General features: G+C 41.1%; 1 protein-coding gene across 1 annotated transcript; it reads right to left on the bottom strand.

The window, feature by feature from the left end:
- Nucleotides 1-3,087: 3,087 nt before the first annotated feature.
- LOC102024157 (vomeronasal type-2 receptor 116-like) lies at nucleotides 3,088-18,639 on the bottom strand. The gene is made up of 5 exons (XM_013507187.1): nucleotides 18,352-18,639; nucleotides 17,223-18,029; nucleotides 7,541-7,768; nucleotides 7,080-7,203; nucleotides 3,088-4,010 (listed from the first exon to the last, which is right to left on the bottom strand). The coding sequence occupies exons 1-5, from the start codon at nucleotides 18,634-18,636 to the stop codon at nucleotides 3,088-3,090; spliced, it is 2,367 nt and encodes a 788-aa protein (XP_013362641.1). The 5' UTR covers nucleotides 18,637-18,639.
- Nucleotides 18,640-19,442: the final 803 nt, after the last annotated feature.

The raw sequence follows: 19,442 nt of genomic DNA on the forward strand, positions 1-19,442 counted from the left end.
CTAGGAGGTTCTCTTATCCCTTCAATTGGTTTTAAGCAATGCAGACCAATCCAGCTGAGGTGCTGATATGTAGTCCTTGAAGCAAAGATGACAGGGCAGTGTTGACCCAACCCCCATAGCTCCCAAATAAAACGTGTGAGCCAAGGCGAGGTGGGACGGAGAGCCATGCTGCATGCCTTCAGCTTTGATTAAGCCTCAAAATAAGAGGCTGTCTTCCCAGGGTATGGAAGATTGCACATCAGAACTGAACCACCGACCCCTAAAACATCACATACTACCTCAGCTGTGTTTGCAGATTATTCATTCTGCATGTCTTTCTCTCTGCATATTGCACAAGTGATTTCAGACCGCCTACTTAGCTGAGCTCATGGCAATCACGAACTTCCTGCCATTCGCACAATCTCTCATCCTTAAACCACTCTCTTCTTCAAGAATTAATAAAATCTGGGTTCATTCTGGGTCAAGTGTTTTGTTCCAGTTAGCCATCATCATGGCCAGACTCAGGACCCCTTGACTCCCCACCATTCTGGACAAATTATTGTGTCTTTATTTATGCCTGGGTTGCACTGGGAGGGGTAGATTGGAATTAACTCAATAGGATTCCAATAACTTTTCCATGGGGTTACAAATATAAACTTCCCAGACCAAGATGAGGACCGGGAAGTCTCTCCATAAGGATCCATGCTTTTTCATTGCACACACTGATCCTCTTCCAGATAACAGGCTAAAGGAAGACTAAAGGAACTCCGCTTTGCACTGAGAAGCTCAGAAGACAGACTTCTATTTGTAAAGCTGGTGGGCCAAGGAAAACTGAGTTTTCAAATCACTGGCCCAGAGTCAGTTTTGAGTTCAGTTTAAATATGATTTGCAAGGGAGAGGTACAAAACTGATAAGAGGTTACTCCATGATTGAGTACATGGAATACAAGAATTATGTCACATATTATAAGGCAGAATTATCATTCTGGGAAGGGGGAGAGGGTAACGTGTGGGGTGGGCAGAGTTAAGTGTTACTTGATTGGGCCAGTCTTTCCCCAAACATGACAGCCTTGGGACAGGCTGGAGTCAAGGCATATTTTCTTAATTAAAGGAAACTCAATCAGCTTGACCTGTCACATTGATGGAAAACAGCTGAGACCAAATAGTCAAGGCTTAGAGCTGAATTTAGAACACTAGCTACACGGCAGGCTGTAGGAGCCTGTGGTAACAGGCTCTGATTGATTTCTAACTTTTGCTGTAAAGTGCCTACAAGTCTACTACTCTATAAGTGCCCTTATAATCACAATCTAGCTTGGGTTGACTGGCAACCTAGTTGTGTTTAGCTCCTGTGTGGTCAGTTTCCTCAGGGGCCCTTTCCTCGGGGGCACCCTGTCACACGGGCCACTGTCAGTCACTTGCAGATCTGCACCCCATTCTTAGCCAGGGATCCGAGCAGCTAAGCAGCCTCGATTCCTTCATCTGGCCCTGTCCCGACAGCAGCTCCCCCTCAGGAGATGGGTGCAGAGTCTAAGTGAGGTCGGGCATTCAAAGTGCTCACACCGCAGCAGGCAGCACTGACATTTGATGGCCACTGTCTTGGTCACCAAAAGTGCCACCCTGAACACCGTGTGTTCATGGCAGTCACAAGTAGGGTTTGTTGAGAAGGAATGAGGAACACACTCAGGAGGGGCGGGCAGTGCATGTCCTGGAAGGATGTGCAGGGGACAGGAGATCGCACAGGCACAGAACTTCTCAGTGGTTTGGCGATCTACAAGAAAGCCTGCTTTGGCACTGCCTGAGCTACCTACCGTTCTGCTCCAGGTTGGAACATGCCCTGCACCTGCAACTGCCTGAGCCATAGCTCTCTCGGTGTCAGTGCCACTCAGTAATCAGGACCATGCCTTTGTCTTTAGCTTTTCCAGGGTAAAGTGCTAGTGAAGTCACTGACCGCTCTGCTCTTTTCTGGTCACAACTGGAAGCCCTAGGGCTAGTGACTGCTGTGGCACTCACAGGACACGGTAAGACCTGCTGAGGACGATAAGGCACCTGGGGAAACTACAGTTTCCTTGTTGCCCCGTCTTGTCATTGTCCTTGCGAGAACGCCTTGTTCCTACTAGCCCCTGGTGGTCATTACTGTCCCCAGAAACAAACATTGCCCTTCACCCAGTGTTCTTGGCACAAGTGTAATGAGTAAATACCAAGGTTCTGGCTGTCTCATGGCCTTTTGCTCCCTGAGAGCAATACTCATCCCAGGTCCTGCTGCACCCCTGTTTTGCCTCTTGCTCTTTTATCTCATCTTGTGCCGTAACAACTGGCAAGAGATTAGGGACTCACTGCAGGAGTCCCCCGTAACTGGAACCATAGAAAGGGTCTCCGATAAAGAAATATGACAAGAAATAGTATTGCACATGCATAGACTTCATATGTATACAGAATATGTTCAGAAGAAGATAATACATAGACACAAATCTCACATTAATAAAGGATAGTCAAACAATAGAAGTGGCAATATATATCACTTTATGGATAGAAAAATCTCACTAAAAATTTTCTCCAAATTTAATGTGTAAACACAATACCTTGCCTTTGTAAATTCAGAGTACTTTTTACAGCATATGATCAGCCAATTCTAGAATTCTAAAGACCATATGTCAAAGAAATACAGCAAAAGTCACCTTGGGAATGTTGCAAAAATAAATGTGACAAAGAATACACAACTAGCTGTCACAATGTACTGTTATAAGCATATAAAAAGAATGGTACTTTTGAAGAGAAACAAAATTTAGGGAAATACATTAGGGGATTTTGAATTATGATGTATAGATAAAATTGTATTTAAATTGGTAAAAATAATGAGAAATTCAAGTGGAAAATGAAACAAAGTGAATAACAACAAAATTGGATATATAATAATGTCCATTAAAGATTTAACAGAATAAAAAAATCCAGAAGAAAATTCAAATTGAAAAGGTAGTAGTGACTAGAAGACTATTAGAGAAAGAATAGTCATTGTTATTAATATAAATCTCATACTCCAATATCTGACAAGAAAAAGGATGCAGAACTACCTCAGACCCTCTATGTATTTTAGAGAAAGTATTTTTTTAACTTAATATGTCTTCTTTCTCCTAGAATGTGTTTTGTCTCTGAATCCATGCAGAGAATTCCTCTCTGGTCTTATCAAAATAACGTAGCACTTGGGGGCAAAGATGCAGCCCAGCAGCCCCGCACCGGAGGCCAAGATGGAGAAGACCTCCATGGCCACCATGACCTTCCCCTTGGTGCTGTGGTACACGGGGAGGAAGGTGACCCACACGCTGCAGAACACCAGCATGCTGAACGTCAGGAACTTGGCTTCATTGAACGTGTCGGGCAGGTTCCTGGCCAGGAAAGCCACGGTGAAGCTCGCCAGGGCCAGGGAGCCCAGGTATCCCAGCACACAGTAGAAGGCAGTGAGGGAGCCCTTGTTGCACACGATGATGATGTGGCCATGTTCAGAGTGAGCGTCTGTGTCAATGTAGGGTGGATTTGTCCCCATCCAGACTCCACAGAGAGTGAGTTGGATGAGGGAGCAGATGGGGATGATATAGTTTGGTGCCCCTGATACCAGCAACTGCCTCATCCTTCTGCCTGGAGCAGTGACCTTAAAGGCCAGCACCACAGTAATGGTTTTGGCCAAGACGGTGGAAACAGCCACAGTGAACACGACTGCAAATGAGGTCTGCTGCAGGATGCAGGTGGCTGTGCTGGGCCAGCCAATGAAGAGCAAGGAGCAGAGGAAGCAGCAGGTGAGGGAGATGAGCAGGGTGTAACTGAGAGCCCGGTTGTTGGCCTTGACGATGGGAGTGTCTCGGTGCTTCACAAAGAGGCCAAGGACAGCAGCTGTGAGGACAGTGAGACTAAGGGCGGTGCCAGCCAGGATCTTCCCCACGGGGTCTTCATAAGCCAGAAAAGTCACAGACTTTTGCAGGCAGTGGTTTTGTTCAATGTTGGCATACTGATGATCTGGACACCTCACGCACTGCTCCATATCTAGTGAGAAAAGAATATTGTCATCAACCTAGGTTTAATACTTCTCTGTTATTCACCCTACTACCCAAAGAAGCTCATTGGATTTGTTGAGCCAAATTTTTCTTCTCTGTTTTATAAGACACAAGTAGGAACTTTTATATAGGGAGTAATTCCCAATTAATCCTGCCCATCTTTGTTACGGTGTAGTGAATGACAACATTTATTCTCCTCCTTATCTGCCATATTCATAAGAGCATCTTTCTATATACACAAGTGTTATGGTTGATACTTTGTGTCAACTTGAGTCTAGAGGCTTGGCTAAGAGACTCAGCAGTTCTACATGCTGGGGTGAGAAGGACACGCCCTTCCCGCTCTGGGACGTTGTTCACCCTGTCAGTTTAAGAAGTATGGAAGGTTAGCTATGTGACTGAGCAGGGCGTCAGGGTCTTCACTTTATATACATGTGAGCCTGTGCAGGAGGAGGGCACAGACATGGCGTGGGCGTGGGCGGGTCGCCGATGTACAGTATAAGGGGGAAGGAAGCTTGCTCCCTCGCCATTTTTGCTCTCGCTGCTTTTGCTGTCTTGTGCCGCCTTGAAGTGTTGCTCCTGTACCATGCCACTCTGCCTCGGAGCCAGCTGGTTATAGACTGAAACCGCCACGAACTGTGAGCTAAATAAACCTTTCCTTCCTGAATTTTGGGCATTAGGTATTTTGTCTCAGCGATGAGAGAAAAGTAACCAAGACAAGAAGGCACTTTTAAAAGATCTTGCTAACTAAACTGAGCCTTTATAAAACATGCCCTAGGTATGTAATTATCAACGTGTGATCAATTTTGATAAACCCATATCGCTGATTAAGTTCCAGGGAAATAAATAAGATCAATAGTACTTTATGTCTGGTAAAATAAGATCTCTTGCTCTATAGCAGATTGTCACTTTTATCACAAGGCATATTATATGTGGACTTAAATAAGATTGTACCAGTAGACCAACTTGGAATGCTCTAATATCTTTCCATGATTGAGCTTTTCCATAAATGAACATGCTTTATCTTTTATGATCTTTTTTTTCTGGTACCAGGAATTGAACTCACGACCTTGCACTTGCCAGGCAGGTACTTACACCACTGAGCTATATCCCTGGCCCCAAACATGCTTTATCTAAATATCCTGTTGTTTCTCTGGTATGAGAAACTGCATGTGTAAATAAGTACCAAAATGTATAAGATATATTGTGAAATAGGATAAAAATGTTCAAATGGGAAGGAGAACTGGGGGAGTAGAGAAAGGAAGGAAGGGAAAAGAAAACAAAAAGAGAAATGGAGGCAAAGCTTCTGTAAATAAGGAGGGGAAGAGGCATTGAAGGGAGGGTAGGAGAATGGGAAAAAAAGAAGAATCAAGATCTATGATGTACAGGTACAAATTTCCTATGATGAATGTGATCATCGTGTATATCTAAAATATAGCAATAAGCTTAATTAATTAAAAAAGATAACTACCCAAAAAATAAAATTATGATCATATTACTTCCATCTTATATTTTCTGTGTTTAATATGTTCTTCTTTTTGTAGTTTTTGATGAGCACTTTAAACACTTTAGTTTTTTCATTTAAAAGTATCTAATAATATATATGCATATATAAGACACACAGTTGTCTTTAAAGTTAATTTTAACTTCATCCCACAAGTTTTGATAGGTAATATTCTCAATTATACTTTCTACTGCTTTGATATCATCTATAAATTAGAGATTACTGAGAAGAACATGTCTTAAACCAGAAGCAGGTAGAGATTAATATTCAGGGTCTATAGCTCTCTGTATGTGCACATGTAACACACACATGAAAGTACCTTATCACCAATCTGTATGAATATATATAGTATATTATATAGTCAATCTTAATATACTTCAAAACAAAGTGATAATTGTGCTAATTCTGTTGTGAAGTAAAAACACATATGTGCCTCAAAAATATAGTAGAAAATTTTCCATAGAAAGGTGATTGTACTATATCATGATCCATTATTATGAATTTAAGTACTTCCAAGTTGTAACTATGGTATTTAAAAATCTTCAATATTGATTTTCTATACCTGTTTTACATCATGTCCCAAACCTCATTCCCATTTGCTTTGTGTTGTTTAATAGTATTGAACCTTAGTTTAGGGCTGTAAAATATTACACAAAGTGGAAAATTCCATTTTTCCACTGTGTTAAAAACAATGCGAATTTCTTTCACACCATTCTTCTGACAGTACTGATGCTATTCCCTTTGTAAAATATCTATGGCATCCTCCCCCAAATATAGGGATTGTCATTTGCTAAACTTGATAGTGCATGTCCACATCCTTACTGCAGCTCTGTGGCATTAATCTTAATTCCTGTCATCATCTGTTGTCTCCCCGACTCTCCTGTGAATTCCAGGAAAGCAGAAGTAAAACTGTGGCAATGAGCACACTATTCAAAAAAGTCCAAATATTACACCAAAGATAAACTACCTGCACACAAGTTCTGTGGCAGGGGCAGTGCTGAGCACAAGCAATGTAAGGAGATGCTGGGTCATTTTCTTCTCTGTGATATAAATGGATTTTTAAAGGTAAAGTGTCTGTGCTTAATAGCTCTGCTAAATTTCATACTAGAGTTGGAATCCAGAAATTGTAGGCTGGAATATAGAGGTTTACTTAGGAACATAATTCTTTCAGTGGATCTAGAAAAACGAACCAAAGAAGCCAAATGTGGCACCACATGCTTCTAATCTTCGCTACCCAGGAGAATGAGGCAAGAGTCATGAGTTTGAGGACAGAATAGAAAACTTAACGCGCCGCTATCTCAAAGGAACAAAATGAAAAGGGCTGGAGAGGCAGCTCAGTGACAGAGCATCCCTAGGGTCACTCTTGTGAAACTTAAACTGAAGAAAAAATTAAAACTCAAAGTGTAATTCAGCAGACAGCGTGTTTTTGCAAAGAGCAATGGTACTGAGTACAGCAACTAAATGGATTGCTGTGTAGATAAGACTTTCCTTTGTCACTTCATGGATGGAGGGGCACAGAAGATAGATGGAGGGTCTGCCCATAGAGCACACTCTTACCTGTGTCATTGGTGATCTCATTCTCTGAGCAAGCAGTGCAATCAAAACAGCAGGAAGCCTTTCCCTCCTGAGGGGATTTCCTGAATCCGGGAGGACAACTCTCAGCGCACACAGAGTGGGGAGTCTGGGGAAAACCAGGTGTGTGCTGGTTACTTCTCAGACATTTACTTAATCTTTTATAACTAGAATGATAGACAACTTGTATAACCACATAACTCTAATGATCTCATGAAACACTATATTTAATGATAAATACATGAATATTTACAAAAGCATAGTTCAGTGAATGTTTTTCTTTCCCATTTATAAGAAAAGTGGATAAGCAAGAAAGTCTTTACATTAAAAAGTGAATTCAGTGTTCATATGTGACCATTCCCTGACTGAGGGTGAAGGCACTAATCTCACAGCCAGACTTTAGGATCCATATTTCCTGAAATGCATCATGATCAACTCCCACATACCTCTGTACTTCCTATAGCCCACTGTATCATCTCCTCAGATAAAGACAGTTGTTGCCCGTGTGCAACACAAGGGGAGAACTCCCCTACTTTCACCTTAAGTCTAAGACCTTCTGGAAAATTCCAAAAGTTGAGAATGTCAAACTTTGTGTCCAGGTTTACTTTCTTTTCCAAATTCACTTGGTCTCCAGCACTGTTGTTAAACTGGATGTTCCTCAGAAAGGAGTGCAGCTGAAAGAGATACATCATTCTCCAATGAAATAGTCTTAGAAATTAGAAAACCTGAATGTGGTATAGTTCATATATGTCTTTAATCCTTCTTTCATAATGGAACTTTGACACAGGAATCCAGTGAAGTAGAATAAGCAAAAGCCTATGTAGGAATAAAGTATCATAATGTTCCTAAAATATCAGTCAGCTTCAAGAAAAAAATTCCATCCAAGTCAAAGTAAATAGACAGCAAATGTGAATGTTACACAACACTAGCCTTTGAAGTCAAAGTGTCATGTGGCTATTTTCTTTCCAACTGTTCCCAGAGCATTCCTGCAAGAGTAGGCCATGAATACCAAAAGGAATTAGAGAATTCAATGAGAAATTTCATCTAATGTATCCACTCCAGTGCTTAGCATGACTTAGAAAAATAAAGAAATTAGTTTTTCCTGTTTTCTTTAAAAACTTCATGGTAAATTTAACATTTTTGTTCTTGTAAACACATGGGCAGAGCATTGACATCCTTTAAAACTAAAAGTCATAAGCACCAAAGCAGCATTACAGAAAGTACTCCAGGAAATCCTAGATAGAGACAGTGATATCCACATCACCAATGAGTGTAAAGGAAAGAATACATTCAACCACAAAGGTAGTTAAACAGATTGGAAAATAAAGAGGAATCAGCGAAGAAAAAACTATGAAGTGATAGGATATAGCAAATACTTTTCAATATTGCCTCTTGAGATAAATGGACCTATTGCTCCAATCAGATGAGAGTGGCAAATTAAATTTTTAAAAAGTTAACTGTGTGTTTCATATGTGAAGCACATCTCATCCATGCAAAATAAAAACTCAAAAAGAGAAAAAAAAAACCAACGAACAAAAATAAACTGAAAGTTAAAGGATAAACTATAAGCCCAAAAGTGCATAGGAGTAGCAGAGGGTGGGGAAGCAAGGTCTGGGGTAAGCAGCCTGAAAAGACACAAAAGTTAAGGGGAGTAATCTTGTGAACCATATCCTCAGGCTTCAGCTCTGCATGGACTGGTCAGTACCCAGAGTGACCAGAACAGGGTCTTGAGTGGTCATCTCTTCAGAGTGAGCTGTCTCCTGCCTTGCCTTTGCTTCCTAGGATTGCTTTGGCTACTCTAAGCCTCTTTTGGTTCCAGATGAATTTTAGGAATGTGTTTTCTAGATCTTAGAAGTATACTAATGATAATTTAATTGGGATTGCATTGAATCTGTACAACAATTTTGGGAGTATGGCCATTTTCACAATGTTGGTTCTTCCTATCCATGAGCAAGGAATAACTTTCCATTTTCTGATATGCTCTTTGATCTCTTTATTCAGAGTACTGTATTTTTCACTGTATAGACCTTTTACTTCTTTGTTAGATTGATTTCTAAGTACTTCATCTTTTTAGATGCTATTATGAATGGTATGATTTTACTATTTTCTCTCTCAGTTTGTTTGTTGTTTGTGTACAGGAATGCTATTGATTTTTGAGCATTGACTTTATATCCAGTACTGGAAAAAAAACGAGAATTTTTGCATCTATGTTTATTAAAGAGATTGGGCTGTAGTTCTCTTTTTTGATTGGGTCTTTCTCTGCTTTTAGTATCAGGATAATACTTGCATCCATGAATGAGTTGGGGAGAATTCCTTCCCTCTCAATTTCATTAAAGAGTTTGAGAAGAACTGGTGATAAATCTTCTCTAAATTTCCTGTAGAATTCAGCTGTGAGTCCATCAGGACTCGGGCTTTTCTTCATTGGCAAGTTTTTTATTACATTCTCAATTTTACCAGCTGATATTGAGTTATTCAGGATTTTTATATCTTCTTCATTTAGCTTTGGTAATTCATAGGTATCTAGAAATCTGTCCATTTGCTCTGTGCTTTCCATCCTTTGAGAGTAAAGATTTTCAAAGTAGGCAGTACTGATCTGAATTTCTTCAGGATCTGTAGTGATTCCACCCCTTTCATTCCTTATTGCATGTATTTCGGTTTTTCTTTCCTTTTTTTTGATAAGATTGGGTAGGGGTTTATCTATTTTATTTATTCTTTCAAAGAACCAACTCTTTGATTCATTAATTATTTCTACTGTTTATTTAGTCTCCATTGCATTAATCTCTGCCCTGAGCTTTATAATTTCCTATCCTCTTTGAGCTTTGAGTTTGACACGATCTTTTTCTAGAATCTTGAGGTGCATCATAAGATTGTTTATTTGTGCTCGTTCTGTTTTCCCGAGGTGGGAATTCACTGCTATAAATTTTCCTCCTAGAATTGCTTTCATTGTGTCCAACAGATTCCTGTAACTTGTATCTACATTTCCATTTGATTGTAAATAGTGTTTAATTTCTTCTTTGATTTCATCTGTGACCCACTGGTTGTTCAGGAGGCTACTATTTAATTTCCAACTGTTTGTAGAGTTTTTTTGACTGCTTACATCTTTAATTTCCAATTTCATTGCACTATGGCCTGATAGTATACATGGGATAATTTCATTCTTTTGCGTTTACTTAAGCATGTCCTTAGAGAACATCCTATGTGCAGATGAGAAGAATGTGTATTCTGATGCTGTTGGATGGAATACTCTGTAAAGTCTGCTAATTCCATTAGGGTAGGGTACCTCAAGGCAAGGTCTTTCACCTTTGCAGTTTTAATGCTGCAAAGGGTGAAGACTTTCTGCTTCTTGTGATGCCTTCCAGCCATCTTTTCTATTCTCTTGTTTCTCCTCGGCAATGGAGATCTCATCAGATTTATCTTTGCAATCCACAGCTTTACTGGAGCTTCCTTTCTTCCCAAGCTCACAACATTTTAAATCATCCTGCTGGGCTCTTTGCTCTTGATTCTCAACATAAATCTTGCTAAAAGCCCTCAACAATAGCCATGTCACTGCCCCAACATTCGGCTGCCTGGAAATTTCTTCTGCCAGATTAATCAGTCCACTGCCCTTAATCTCAGTGTCAGGCAAAGTCTCTGGACACAAGCAAAATGCAGACAAACTTTCTGCCAAACCATAACATACACCATCTGGAGTCCAGCACCCAATGCAGTTCTTCTCAGGAAAAACCTCCTGAACCCAGTCTTTACCAGCAGGATTTCTATCAGACTTTTGGTCTTCTGAGCTCTGACCAGAATTTCCCATACGGAACAGCTGAAAGCATTCCAGCTGTTCTCTTTCTAGCAACATCTCCAAACCTTTCCAAACACTTCCCATAAAGCTATTTCCAAGAGCTCTTGAACCACATGATCAGGTATAGTCACAGCAATGACCCCACTCCTCTGGTACCAAATTTTGTCTTGTTTACTTTTCTCTCATTGCTGAGACAAAATACCCAACACCCAAAATTAAGAAAGGAAGGAAAGGTTTATTTAGCTCACAGTCTGTGGAGGTTTCAGTCCATACTTGGCTGACTCCAAAGCAGAGTGGCATGTGGCAGAGAGCAACTGTTCCTGGCAGTAGAAGATAGTCAAAGCAACAAAAGCAAAAGGGAGGAGCAGCAGCAAACAGCCTTTTTCTCTCCCCTACATTGTAATGCAAACTACCAGCCCCAGAGTAGGTGTAGCACTCACATCTGTAATTCCAACATTGGACCATGAATCAATCATAAACTCTAAAACACCACCCCATGAGTGCATGTGTCTTTGGGGGGGACACCCAGACACAAATCATAACATCGTGAAAATATTTTATTTCTCCATTAAATTTGAAAGAGAGTTTTATAGGGTACATCAATCTGGTTTGGAAGTTGTTTTCTTTCAGTACCTGAAATACTTCACTCCAAGCTCTTCTTGACTTGATGGTTTATGTGGAGAAATCTGCCATGATTCTGATTGGCTTTCCTTTATCAGTGATCTGTTTATTTTCTTTAACATCTTTTAATATTCTGATCTTTTGTTGAGTTTCTGGGATCTTGATCACTCTATGCCTAGGTGTAGATTTATTTTGGTTATTTGGTTAATTGGAGTTCTAAATGCTTCACTTATCTGTATGTCCAATTCTTTATCCATGCCTAGGAAATTTTCTGCTATTATTTCTGCAAATAGTATTTTTATGTCATTTGTGTTGACACCTGTGGTTTCATTGATACCTACTAATCTGACATTGTTTTTCTTTGCTTCATCTTGCAGTTGTTGAATTATTATTTCCTGGTTCCTTGTTGTTTTTAAGAGATCCTTCCTTTCACGTTTGTTAGTGGCAATGCTGAGTTCAAAGTCTGAAAGCCTATCTTCAACTTTGTTCAGGTGGTTCTGACAGCTTTTGTGGAATTTTGTTTGTTTGCTTGCTTTTCTTCCAGTACCAGGAATCAAACTCACGACCTGTGCTTGCCAGGCAGGCACTTTGCCACTGAGCTAAATCCCCAGCCTCTGGAATTTTTAGTTTCCTGGATATCTGCTTGAATCTGTTGCATACATTCTAGTTCTTTTCTACATTGCTCACTCAAGGTTTCCATGAGTTGTCTATGCTCCTCTATTTTCTTATCAATGTCTTCTTTGGATATGCTGAACAATTCTTTCATTATTGCTGTCATTTCCTTTTTTACCTGAGAGATTATTTCTGATCTGATGTCTTCTATGACCTGATGGGGTTTTTCTTTACTTCAGTTGCTATCATTTCAGAAATTTCACATGTATGACTTCCAAATTCTCCTGTGTCAGTGTCCTCTGGACTTGTTCTGGGTGGTGTAGAGGTCTGAGATTGCATTTTGTTCCTTCATTGTGTCATTTTTGAAGATCCAGAGGTTCCCTGGAGCTGAGCCCCACTCCCACAGGGAGTGGCAGGGCGAGGGTCCAAAGGTCCTCAGTGCCCAGTGTGCTCAGTGTGGCTCCTGTGCTGGGCTGTGGGGGCAAGGCGGGGTCCCAGATGCTCACGAAACTTTCGTGCATTCAGTTGGCTCCTAGGCATGTGTGGGATAAGGGGGGCTCACTGGAGTTCCTGAGGCTGTCTGGGGTTCATCCCAGCTTCCACAAGGGGAAGCAGGATACAGGTCATGGGCACCAAGGCTTCAGATGTTGCCCAGGACCCACACCAGCAGGGGAGGGGGGAGGGGGGAGTCTCCAAGGCTGTTGACTCTGGGTTTCAGATGGGCTCCCATGGGGGTGCAGATCATGCTGGGAATAACCACTGAGGCCCCAGAAAGTGTCTGGGGGTCCACCTGTCTCACACACCATTGGGGGAGGTGCGGAGGCAGCTCACCAGAGCTCCTGAAGATGTCGGGTTCAGCCCAGCTTCCATGGGGATCTTGGGTGCAGGGAGTGGCCACTGAGGCCCCAGAAGGTGCCTGGGGCTCCACCTGCCTCCCATGCTGGTTGGGGAGGGGCAGGGATGGCTCACTGGGGTTCTGGAAGATGTCCAGGGTTGAGCCCAGGGCCCACAGGCATGCTAGGGGTGCGGGGAATAACCACCTCACTTGTAACTCCACAAAAGCCTTTTTTTTCTGCAGCCAGGGACTATGGCTTTTGACGAGTTAGTTCCCATCTCTGACTTCCTATGTATGTGCTGTGTGCCTTTGAATGATGGGACAACAAACAAAGGGTGGGTGCCCCTCAGAGAGAGACCATTCAGAGGCCTGCCTGGCAGTGCCCCTCACAGGGACTTAGGCATGACTCAGCTAAGGACGATATGACGATATGTGTCAATCACCACAGAACCAGAGGTGAGGGCCCAATCGACCACCATGGCCAGAGCTTCCCAGTCTTGGTGCACACAGGGAGCAGCCCGTTGATTATGCTGTCTGGTCCCCTCACTCACACAGTCACTCAGGAGGTGCTCAGGGGTTAGACATTCCAACCCCGCTTCCCTTGAGGGTGGCCTTAACTAACAAGGCTTAACCAAGTTCTTCTTCTGCTAGAACTGAGCAAGACTGACAGACTGACTAACTGGGGTGCCCTCTGGGTTCTTACTGGAATCAGGAATGCAAGAAGACAGACAGACACACAGACAGATTGCATCTTCCCTTTGGGGTTTGATGTGAGCTGCTCAAGCAAGGAACATGGAATCCTCCACCAAACCTCTGAGGGGACTCAAGAAACGTTGGGCATGCCTTCCCATTGGGACATGGAGAGGTTCTTGCTCTATCTGCAAGGGCCGTAACTAGTGAACAAAGAGGTCATCATGGTCAGCCTTCCCAGCTGGTGCACCAGATGCAAGAGCAAGCAGAAACACCAAAATGACACCCAGAATTTGGAGGTAGATTTATTTACATCAACAAGCACTGATCAGGATCATTCCAAGAATATCAGGCCCTGATCTCTGGTGGTCTAGGGCCTACATGAGATAAACAAGCAGGAAGTACAGAGGCAGAATGGCTTGTCAGTTGGGGACTGGTTTACACAATGTGCATCATAGTGATCAGCTATGCATCACATGACCAGCCTTTTCTCAGAAGCAGAAGCAACTGCAACAGGAATAGTAACTATTACCTGTGCAGCTAAGAAACTGAACTATGTTGGCTAGCGGGGGGGACAATTTTCTGTTACCACACCAAAGTATTGTTTTAATTTTTTTTTTCTTTTTTGGTTTTTTTTTTTTTTTTTCCGGTACCAGGAATTAAACTCGACGTTGCACTTGCCAGGCAGGCACTGTGCCGCAGAGCTAAATCCCCAGCCAAAGTATTTTTTTGAGATAGGATCTCACTATGTAGTTTGGGCTAGCTTTGAACTCACTATAGCCCAGATGGGCCTCAAACTCATAGCAGTCTTCCTGCCTCATCACCCTGAGTGCTAGGATTACAAGTGTGCACCACCATGCCTGACCTGAACTACAGTATTGAACATATTTATTTAACAGATATCTACAGAATGTGGCATTCAACAACAGAGTCTATATTTTTCTTAGCAGAACCCAGAACTTTCTCCAAAGTAGACCATGTCTCAGACCATAAAGCATGTTAAGAAATAAATACAAAAGAGATGAAAAAGTCCCATGCATACTCTCAGTTGATAATGCAAGGAAACTACAAATCAACAGCAAAAGAAACTAGAAAACTACACAAACACAGGAAAACTAATGCACTCTTGAATAGTGAGTGGGTCACAGAAGAAATTTAAAAGTTTCTAGAATCAAATGACAAAGGTGGCAAAACATAGCATAAACAAAATGTGCACACAAGAGTACTATGCAAACTAAATGCAGGATAAATTGGAGTTGTTTGTAAGAAAATGGATGGAACTAAAGTCTGTAATAATAGGTGAAATAAATTAAACACCAAAGATTAAATATCACTTATCTACTCTAATATGAGAGACACTATATATGAGTAATGAAAAGAGCAAAAACAAAGTGAGATGGTAAGGCAAAGGGAGGTGCTTTTTGGAACAGTGATGGGCCTGCTGAGGTGGGAAGGGGGCCCAAGGAAGGAGAGACAGTGGAGTCCAGGGGAAAAGGGAAGTAAAAATGATCAAGATGTTCAAGATGAAACCCACAAACTGGGAAAAACTTCTAGCTGATTGTCCTTCAGACAAAGGTATTCTATCTAGAATATATAAAGAATTAAAAAACATCACCCCTCCAAATTCAAAGATCCAATCCAAAACTGGGCAGCTGAATCCTCCTGCTGGGTATTTTCCCAGAAGTTCTAAAAACATCATATCACAGTGATGTATGTGCACCTATGTTCATAGCAGCACAATTTGTAATTGCTAAAATGTGGAAGCAACCCAAATGTCCATCCATTGAGGACTGGATAAGAAAATTGTGGTACTTTTATAGAATGGAATATTACTCAGCTGTAAAGAAAGATCAACTGGAGGCTTTTATAGGTAAATGGTCACAACTAGAGACCATACTCATAAGTGAAATAAATCAAACACACATGTGCAAACACCGCATTGTTTCTCTAGTGTAAAGCCTGAAAGAGTTAATTTAAACTAGGAGATATGATAGACATTGTGAATTGATAGGAAAGCACTCAAAGGTAAAGGGTAACTGGGATATGGGAAAAGAGAAGGGAAAGAAGGAGAAAGTTTGTATGTATGTATATGCAAGATAGTTAACATGGCTGTTCTACTGTTTGTATTTCTTTGCTGAAAGAAACTGTCAATGAGGCCTTGGTTGATCAGCTTTGTATGTCTATATCCCTTTTCATGAGAAACCACTTTGAAGATATCAATATGTAATACAACAAGCATTGTTAATTCCCTACCACTCTGTTTGTAACGCCATACTGTCTGTACTGTTCTTTTGCTATTTTGTAAAATGTTGTCTGTCTGTTAATATTTTCCTCCTTTTATTTTTAAAATTAAAAAAAAATGGGCAGCTGAGATGATACACACTTCTCAGATAAGGAAATACAAATGGCAAATAAATACATGAGAAAAATGTTCCACATCACTAGTCACTCAAGAAACGCAAATTAAAACAACACTGAAATTCCACCTTACCCCAGTAAGAATGGCTAGCATTAAGAAATCAACCAATAACAAATGCTGGCAAGGCTGTGGAGAAATAGGAACCCTTCTCCACTGCTGGTGGGAATGCAGACTGGTGAAAACACTGTGGAAATCAGTTTGGAGATTCCTCAGCAAACTAGGTCTAGAGATCCCATTCAACCCAGCTATCCCCCTGCTGGGTATTTTCCCAGAAGATCTAAAAACATCATATCACAACAATATATGTGCACCTATGTTCACAGCAGCACAAATTGTAATTGCTAAGCTGTGGAAGCAACCCAAATGTCCACCAACTGAGGATTGGATGAAAAAATTGTGGTACTTTTATGTAATGGAATATTACTCACCTATAAAGAAAGATCAACTCTACGCTTTTATAGGTAAATGGTCACAACTAGAGACCACACTCATAAGTGAAATAAATCAGACCTGCATGTGTAAGCACCTCTCTGTCTCACTAGTGTAAGACCTGAAACAGTGAATAAAAACTAGAAGGTATGATAGATATTGTGAAACGAAAGGAAAATGCTCAAAACTAAAGGGCAACTGGGGTGTGGGAAAAGAGAAGGGAAAGAAGGGGAAATTATGTATGTATTAACAGGATAGCTAACATAGCTGTACTAGTGTCTTCTATTGCTCTACAGAAAGGAACAGTTAATGATTACTTGTTTGATCAATCTTATATGCCTCTGTTTTCCTGAGAAACCACTTTGAAGATATCTATAAGTAATACAACAACTATTGTTAATTTCCTACAACTTTATCTGTAACTCCGTTTTGTTTGTATTGTTCTTATGCTATTTTGTAAGTGGATGTCTGTTTCTTAATGTGTTTTCCTTCTTTTATTTCTTAAAATAAAAAGATGTTCTAGATGTGCTACATATATGAATCAATTCTCCATGATAAATGTAATTATTATATATGACAAACATATGCTCAATTAAAAACAAAAAACAGTACAGAATGTCTTGTATTTTGAAAAAGCTTTCTAAAGTAGAGTACTTTCTTATAGCACATGTAGAATTTTGTAAGAAAGTACCTAGAAGAAAGTGCAAATCATGCAAAGGAAGGGAAACTGCATACCTTCCAGGGAGAAATCACTAATGCTTCCCCACTCCTCACGGGCTGCTTTTGAACTTGTTGCAGGAGCATCTCGTGGAGGGCGTGGGCCACCGCATACACAGCATTGTATATGTTGTAACTCGCATCACTCATGGCCGTGTCAAAACGATTCACCGGTAACCATGCCAGAGAGGCATTGGGTATACAGTTCTCCAGTACACAGCCAGAATCAGACAGTGAGCAGTGGAAGTGCCAGTACCAAAGCTGCTGTAAGAAAATGTCTTCTGGGTAACTGGAAGGATTCACTGTCTGGATAAACTTTTTAAAACCAGAAATCTCCTTATGTTGACTTGAAAAAATGAGAGTCCCGTGGAACGAGTCAAGAATGAAATTTTTCCCAGTCAGGTCAGCGTGCCACTGTGAGTTTGTCACCCAGACTCTCCATGTCACTATGTGGAGCCCTATGTTATAGTTTACATCATTTATGCTCTCAGGATCGTAGTAAATGATAACTACATACACAGGAGGAGTTTCCCGGGTGATGAAATCGTGCTGTTGTTGTTGAAAGTAGTATGACACAGTCACACTTGTGATGATTTTCACAAATGCCACACAGACTCTGCTTCTGCCCATCTCTGCTCTCACATCTGAGAGAAACTGCAGCCCTTTTGCACCTTCTGTGATGACCAGTCCCACCCAGGTCCAGCGGAAATGGAGCATCAAGGAGACCATGCCGAGGGCCAGGGATGTGTCCTTTGGGGCCATTTGATAGAGGGAAGGAAATTGGTCATCATCACTCAGGATCGGATCAAAAGAGCCAAAGGTCAGCTGAAAAGAAAATCGGAAGTGATGTAAAGGCAATCCTAATCATGAGGAGTGTTACCAAGAAGGTACATGTTCTTCCCGTCTAAAGTCATTGCACTTACTGCAGGTTTATTCTTTAAAATTATTGATCAGATTCTGAGTTTCAGGAAACATTTTGCTTTGCCCTCTCCCACTTCGCTGCTGATACACAGAAAGTTTGGGCAATCCTTCAATTTCTTTGTACATACACATTGGGATTTTATGCGTTAAGTGACACACAAACCTAGGAACCTGAGATAAGTAAGAGAGGAGATACGACTTCACCTCACCCAGCCCCTGCCCTCACCTGTGGAAACTTGTAGAGCTCCAGCAGTGGTCCAGTTTGAGCAGCTGTTATAGCTGATGTCCCCGTTAATAGTGCTATAGACTTGTTTCCTTGCCTACAAATGTAGTTTGGGATCTCATCCTGTCCTGTGTGCAAAATGAGGATATTCTTCAATATATTCCCATGACTGTGCAAGGAATTATGGGACTCATAGCCCAGAGATATGTTGGGTAAAAGATGAGGATTTCTGTTGATCTCTTCAATGGCAAAAATGAAGGCAAGAACATTTTGGTAGTTTTGGGACATAAGCCTGTATAGAGACCACAGAGATCTTTACTGAAAATCTTGAGTGTCCTTACGTCCAGTACAATATCATGAACTGAAAGCTTGTGCTCCTACTCCAAATTCATATGCTAAAACATTGAAGCTGAACACGATGGCATTAGAAGGTAGATCTGTGGATTTTAGGCAGGTTTTGCTGAGACCACAATGGTGAATGTCTCATGAATGAGATTAGTGTCCTTACAAGACACCAGAAAGAGCATCATCCCTCTTTCATGTGAGGCCACCCTGACATGCCTGCCACTCCTAAACTAGGAAGTACTTATTCTCTTAATCTCAGCTTTACATCTATTAAAATGTAAAGATCTTTTTACTCTGCTGGTGATTTCTTTAGAAGTGAAGAAACAAAACCCACAAACTTGGAAAAAATTCTAGCTGACTGTCCCTCAGACAAAGGGCTTCTATCTAGAACATACAAAGAATTAAAATATGTCAGCTCCCCCCAAATTCAAAGACCTACCCAAAAATGGGAAGTTGAGATGAATACACACTTCTCAGATAATGAAATACAAATTGCAAATAAGGGGCTGGGGATTTAGCTCAGCGGCAAAGCGCTTGCCTGGGAAGTGCAAGGTCGTGAGTTCGGTTCCCGGTACCGGAGAAAAACAAAACAAAACAAAACAAAAAAAAAAACAAATTGCAAATAAATACATGAGAAAATATTCAACATCTTTAGTCATTCAAGAAATGTAAATTAAAACAACACTGAGATTCCACCTTACCCCAGTAAGAATGGCTAGCATTAAGAAATCAACCAATAACAAATGCTG

This window comes from Chinchilla lanigera, unplaced genomic scaffold (genome assembly GCF_000276665.1).
Source record: "Chinchilla lanigera isolate Chin_1 unplaced genomic scaffold, ChiLan1.0 scaffold00123, whole genome shotgun sequence".
NCBI lineage: Eukaryota > Metazoa > Chordata > Mammalia > Rodentia > Chinchillidae > Chinchilla > Chinchilla lanigera.